At 31.0% G+C, this 7,328-nt stretch overlaps 2 protein-coding genes across 2 annotated transcripts in view; both read left to right on the plus strand.

Annotated features, from left to right (window-relative positions):
* Nucleotides 1-2,258, plus strand: part of LOC103308702 (52 kDa repressor of the inhibitor of the protein kinase-like) — a 12,722-nt gene extending 10,464 nt beyond the window's left edge. The window contains exon 2 of the mRNA XM_008182536.1: nucleotides 1,390-2,258. Within this exon, the coding sequence (XP_008180758.1) occupies nucleotides 1,390-2,258 (869 nt within the window). The remainder of the gene's footprint in view (nucleotides 1-1,389) is intronic.
* A 425-nt stretch (nucleotides 2,259-2,683) lies between these two features.
* Nucleotides 2,684-4,363, plus strand: LOC100569689 (tigger transposable element-derived protein 7-like). The gene has a single exon (XM_003242927.1). It carries the CDS (start codon nucleotides 2,684-2,686, stop codon nucleotides 4,361-4,363), a length of 1,680 nt encoding a protein of 559 aa, XP_003242975.1.
* Nucleotides 4,364-7,328: the final 2,965 nt, after the last annotated feature.

Here is a 7,328-nt window from a genome sequence, read left to right on the forward strand (position 1 = left end):
CAATACCAACATCTCCATTGCTGACTGCCGCCGTGCTAGGTCATATAAAATTGATTTTCTTATCTACTATTTTAGATTCTGAGCGGAGCGAGGAAGCTATTGTTTTTATAATGGTGTTTATTTTTTATTTTATATCCTGTTCCTGTATACAAAATTTCTTCCAGAAGGAGTGCTTCGATTTCAACACATAATACCTTATATTTTAGCAAATTGGATCAAGATGGTACTTTAGAAAGGTTATTTTCTGATTTTCTCAATAGTTATTTAATTCCACGGGAAAAACCACCGAAAAATTACGAAAAAACGCTAAAAATGCGATTTTAATTTCTAACGCTTTGTTTATCACCATAGAAACAAATAAAAAATTATATCTATATAATAAAATTAAGTGGTGGGATAATCGTGACCATTTTTCTCAAGAGATATTAGACCGATTCAATTTATTTTTTTTTCAATACATTCTTTTCGTCGAGAAGAAGAACGTATCGCCAATTATATTCGTAAAAGGACGCCACCGGTAGGGGCTCAAACGGGAAATATGAGATTTACGATTGAAATTTTCGTTTATTAATGGTTGCTATTGGTTACAGGAGAAATATTTAGTAGAAATTAGTATTTATTTGTTATTAGTCCCCATTTGGGCACATCAGGGACAAGCATGAGTAATCACAATATTTTAAGAGTTATATTTTTTTACGCACAACGGAGTGCACGGGATCAGCTAGTATTATAATATTAATTCAACTTACATGATAAAATAATTAATAACAATATAAAATATCCAGAGTGACAACCCGTCCTCGCTCAGAATCGTTTTTCTTATACAATGATATTTTATCATTGAATTCAAGTCTAATACAACCCATTATACAATGACCCCCTTGTAACCTGTGATTGTTAGGAAAATGGGTAGTTTTAAAGAGAAGGATTTAGTGTTGGTTATTTTTTTTGAACCCCCTCCAGAGCAAATTTGAATGTACGCCACTGCAGGCGCGTAGCCAGGGAGGGTGTTACAGGTGTAATAACACCCCCCCTCAGCCGTGGTATACTTAATATTTTTTTATCAAGATAAAGATGCATCATTACTCAGAATAGAATAATCATAAGCATAAGCACGAATCGTAAATCGTGATTTACACTTATTCATAAAAATGAAGTATATTAGTTTATATTACGATAACAATAATGTAAAGCACTAAAGCCGGGATCCGGGCGATCCGGCATTAATTAGGTACTATTTTAGACCGTTCTGTGACGTTTTATCGATTACTCGTTTCATGCACGATTTAATAATATATATCTTTTCATGCAGCGTGTAAGAAAACGTTTACAACTTCACAAGTTTACAAGTATTTTTAGAACTTTTTGATTCAATAATTGACTCTTTAGAAACTGTTTCAACATGGATTGATAGAGAAACATCTTCAAAAGCAAACAGTATACTTTTCTCTTTAAAACAAGGAGAAACTCTACTTTCCATACACATTCTTGCAAAAGTGTTTTCATTAAGTATGCCATTAAGTCGTCAACTTCAAAAAGAAGATATAGATTTGTCCATATCAATGGAACTTGCAGATAATGTTATGAGTGCAGTATGTTTGTTGCGTACTAATGCTGCAGAAGAATTTAAAATAATATACAGTGATGTTGAAAAAAAATGTGAGTCATTGGGGATTATAATTTCAATACCTCGACTAGCTATAAACCGGACAAATCGTTTAAATATTTCAACAGAATCACCTGAAGACTATTTTAGGATTTTGATTTTCATACCTTTTTTAGATAATTTTTGTGAACAACTAAATGACAGATTTTTGAACCATAAATCATTATTAAAACAATTTACTTGTTTAATAAATGCAAACGAGAAAAATGAGACCGAATTTAAAGAGCTTTTAAAGACATATTCTGCAGATATTGAAGCTGATGAAGTATCTGCAATTGGCGAGTTTACAATATGGCATCATCAGGTGAAAAACAAAAACCCTAAAAATGCTACGGAAGCATTCATTAATTGCAATGAAGAAATATTTCCTACGGTTCATCAACTTTTAAAAATATTTATTACTTTACCAGTAACCACTGCAAGCAGTGAAAGATCTTTTTCCTCATTACGGCGTTTAAAAACATATTTGAGGAACACGACTGGTGAAAATCGGTTGAACGGCTTAGCAGTTATGAATATTCATCGGGATTTAGTCGTAACCACTGACGAAATAATTGATACTCTAGCTTTAAAAATAGACGCATTAAATTAATTTAATTAAAAATAATTTTTTTTTGTATTAATCATAATAATATATATGTGAAAAATTTAAATATACAGTAGAACCTCATTAATCCGGACCTCATTAGTCCGGACTTCGCTTAATCCGGACAGCCGTTTATAATACGTAAATAAGAAATTACACTAGTTTTCCCTGTAGATTAAAATAAACATGAAAACGAGTTCTACAAATTTCCCATAAATGCGGGTTATTGCGATAACATATTTATCAATACCAATTGTCATTAAAGTTATCTAATTACATATAATCCATTTATATATATGTATACGTATATGTTCGGTACGTCAGTCGGTTGCTTGAAACGCTTTAGAGTGTTTCGTACCTTTCGTATGTGTTTTTGTTTTGTTTATCATTTCGTAATTTATACTTCGTCCGTTTTTATACATATTACTGTGATGTCGTTAAGTAAACCTAGTCAAGGTAAAAAGCGTAAGCATATGTCTCTTTCTCTTAACGATAAACTCTGTGTTATTGAAAAACTCGAAAAAGGAGCATCTGTGTCAAGCATTTGTGCGCAATATGGGATAGCTAAACAAACCGTCTCAGACATAAGAAAGAAAAAAGACGAGATAAGAAAATTTATTCTGAAATTTAATGTAGAAAAAGAAACAAGTGTTGTGAAGAGAATGCGGTTGCCACTAGATCAATCCCTTGATGATGCAGTTTACAAATGGTTTTGTCAACTTCGTTCTTTTGGATTGGCAGTCCGTGGAATTGAAATTCAGGCTGCAGCGGATAGATTAGCTAAGCAGTTGAACATAAATAACTTTAAAGCCAGTTCAGGATGGCTGTTTAGGTTTAGAAGGCGTCACAACATAACAAATAAAAAAATATGTGGTGAAAGTCTTAGTGCAGACAATGAAGCTGTTGAGCCATTCAGAAAAAACTTGAATGATATTTTAAAAGCTGAAAACATACTGCCTTCGCAACTGTACAATTATGACGAGACAGGGTTGTATTGGAGAGCATTACCAGACAGTACCCAAGCGTCCAAAGCTGATAAAAACACGCCTGGTAGGAAGATCAGTAAAGATCGAGTATCTGCATTGCTGTGCGCTAATGCTGATGGAAGTCATATGTTAAAGCCTGTGATTGTAGGAAAAAGTAAAAAACCACGTGCAATAAAAAATATTATGGACACGTTACCAGTTCACTACTACAACTCGAAAAGCGCATGGTTCACTTCAGACATTACATTATATTGGTTTCACAAAAAAGCAGTGCCAGAAATTAGAAGATATCAAACAGAAATTTTGAAAATTCCTGACGATAAAGTGAAGGCCTTAGTTCTACTGGACAATTGTCCAGCACATCCACAAGTTGAACAGCTCACTAGCGATGATAAAAAGATTACGTGCATGTTTTTGCCAGCAAACACAACCTCTCTGATTCAGCCTATGGATCAAGGCGTCATTTACACAGCCAAACGTCTATATAAAAAGAAGCTTTTAAATGAAATTTTGGAAGTCGAGGAACCAGCTGCAGGAGAAGAAGATAGAAGAGGTTATAAAACGTTACGGAATCACAAAAATTACAATATCAGATCAATGATTTATAATTTCGCATCTGCTGTCAAAGATATAAAACCTTCAACTTTGATTAACTCGTGGAAAAAACTTTTAATAAATGAAGAGGTTGAACCAGATACGGCTGATTTAGAAACAGAAGATTTTCATAACATTTTCCACCAAGGAGGTGAAAATTCAGCTACATTGGAAGACATTGAGCTGTGGTTAGAAGCAGATGAATATGATCTAGGTTATCATATTTTAACAGAGGAGGAGATTGTTGAAAGTGTGACTGCTACAGAAAACTCTGAAACGGATGAATATGATCAGGATGAAGCAGATGATAATGTAAACCCTAAGCCAAAATTTGGTGAAATAAAAGATCATCTAAACATTGTCATCAAATACGTTGAAGATAATAACGATGAAAACATATCTGCATATTATGAGCATCTAAGGCATCTTCGCGAGTTAATTGTTAAAGAAATCACTGTGAAAGGAAGACAACCAAAGATAAGCAGTTTTTTCAAACCAGTGTCAAATGTGAATAACGAAAGTGTGCCTTAATACTATGTATGTAATGATTATATGTATGTAATACAATTATGTATGTATCTACTATTTTTTTTAATAATATAATAATAATATATGGTTTAATAAAATATGCAATAACATTTTTATAAGTTTATAATTTACGATTTTTGGTTATTTTGTTTAATCCGGACTTTCATTAATTCGGACAACCTAGAGCCCCAATTAGTCCGGATTAATGAGGTTCTACTGTACCTACGTAAAGTTATCAATTTTGTGTGTATAATTTTTTCAATTAATTTTGAATAACACCCCCCCCCTCCACCCGCCCTTAGAAATTTCTAGCTAGGCGCCTGCGCCACTGCGTGTACAAGTCCGTATTGGCGGGCCGACCCTTGAGATCTCATTCTCCTGTTGAGATGCCGTGATATAGAACCTACCTAAACCAAATGTACAAAATGCATGAATTTATTTACAATGCAGATCATAAAAACAATACCTACCTAATATATAAACTGTGTAAAATGTTACATAGGTAGGTTAACAATAAACATACCTTCAAATGTTTCAATCAGCATCCCAAAATTCCATTAATTTAATATTTTTTTTGTAAATTCATCTGCCATGATCTATACATACAAAATAATAAATTATACCTAGGTACTCTCTATTTGTATTATTATGTTTATTACCTAGTAATTATCAGTTATTATAATTTATAATAAAGATTTTGTTCTATACCGACTTATCTCTTAAATAATTAAACTTAAATAGGTACCTAGTATTTATGTCCCTTTGTAGTAAAACTAGAGTAGGTATATATTCTATAAATATAAGCATAGGCGGAAATCTATTGGCATTTCAGGGAGGCTAACATGATTAAAATTAATGTGAGCAAAGAGCCTCGATTCTACAATACTAAAAAATAATGGACCTTAACGGACTTTTGGGGGGCTAAGCCCCAACAAACCCTCACCCGAAAAAAAATTGAAGAACAATAATTGCTACTAAAATAAAAATTATTATTGTATTTATAACATTAAATATTTAAATCAAACAATAAATGTACGATGTACCTATACAAATTTTATAAAATGAAAATAGTTAGCATAGGTACCTATTTATTGAAATTTGTAAATACACAATAATTGAAGTAGGTGCAAAAATAAAGATTCTAAATTATTATAAATGTAATATAAATAATCAATAGGTATTGTAATCGTAAATACTAAATTATGAAAAATAACTAAAAATAATATACGTATGATATAAATATAATATAATTATAGGTATACTTACCTAAAGATGAGTTTATTTTTTTTTTTGATTCAAACTTGAATCAATATAAGATCTTATACACGCCGACGTAAAAACTGATCTAAACTAAAATCGTTACACTAAGTTGGAGTCTCGGAGGTCTAAAATGCAATGAATACGAAAATACGAAACAAGAACTATTGCAGTTTTCCATTTGCACTGCGACTAGCGGGCAGCGGCACATTACCGAAGTCCGAAACAAAGAAAAATAATTTCAACGATTTTCCTAGTACTATACTTCCTTAAATTTCTGATTCCTATATAGGTACTCACCGACGTACCGAGAAAAACTTATTTTCGCCAATGCATTTATGCAGGTTTGTGATTTACATTGCAAGCGAGTAGCTGCAACTGGCACGCGTGTTTTTATAATGTATCTATATAGACAAAGAAAATAATGCCCATATACAACAAACATACTAACATGGTTGATATAACTTTCAGAAATATTTAGTGTAGGTACATATTTATTTAGAGAATTTAACTATAAGTTAATAACTAAAACTACATTGTATTTTTCACCAAACAGGCATAGGTATAACCAATATATTATGGAAATATCAACTATAATATTTTTAACCATTTACCATGCCAAAATTATTTTTTTCCGTGATATTCGGTAAATTTTAGTTGTCATAATACAATAAACAAATGTAGTTTAATTTAATTTAGTATCCATAATAAATTTCAATTTGACCTACGATTTACGACATAAAAACAAAAATTTTTAAATTTTTAACAAATATTAAAAGTTCAAACTTTAAGTTCAAATAGGCACGGGTTAACTTTATCGGATTGACCCCATATTTTGTATAATACATATTTGTATGTACATACACTGTTTAACGAGGTGAGATATACAATTTTTGTAACTTCAAATTTAAGGACCACCCTAATGAATAATGATCGAGAAAAGATCGAACAATTTAAACATTTTTTGAGAATATAAGACGTTACCCCGAAAATGTTTTCAAATATTATCGAATGTCCGCCTCAAGTTTTGATGAGCTATTGGAAAATCTACCCAGTAAACATTTTTACGTATATTATACGTTAAATATACGTTTATAATTTACGAACCAACGTAGTCACGTAGATGTTTAGTTCATAAATAGTATAATTATAGGATAATTTGGGGTCAAAAGATAACTATTTAACGAATATTCTACGTTTAGTATCCGTTAATTTTACATGTATAATCGATGTATATTCTACGTAAGTATTAAGTCGTTTTTTGGGATATTTTGCGTGCAAGTTTCATATACATTAAGCATATACGATAGATATTTTTCGTATAGATTTAGTATATATTTCGAGTACACAATAGATATTTTTTCGTGTAAGGTTAGTATATATTTAGATTATGCAGTGGATATTTTTTGTGTAAAGTTGGTATATTTTTGAAGAATAGAATGGATATTTTTCGTATAAATGTCGTATATATTTCGAGTACACAATAGATATTTTTTGTGTAAGATTAGTATATATTAGAGTATGCAGTAGATATTTTTTTGTGTAAAGATCATATATTTTTTAAGAATAGAATGGATATTTTTCGTATAAATTTACGATGGATATTATTCGTATAAATGCAATATATTGAATGAATATTTTTTGTGTAAGCTTTGTATATTAGATTTAGAGGAGGATTGATATTTTACATACTAACTTAGTACCTATATTA

Source organism: Acyrthosiphon pisum, chromosome X, assembly GCF_005508785.2.
Source record: "Acyrthosiphon pisum isolate AL4f chromosome X, pea_aphid_22Mar2018_4r6ur, whole genome shotgun sequence".
In the NCBI taxonomy this organism is placed as follows: Eukaryota; Metazoa; Arthropoda; class Insecta; order Hemiptera; family Aphididae; genus Acyrthosiphon; species Acyrthosiphon pisum.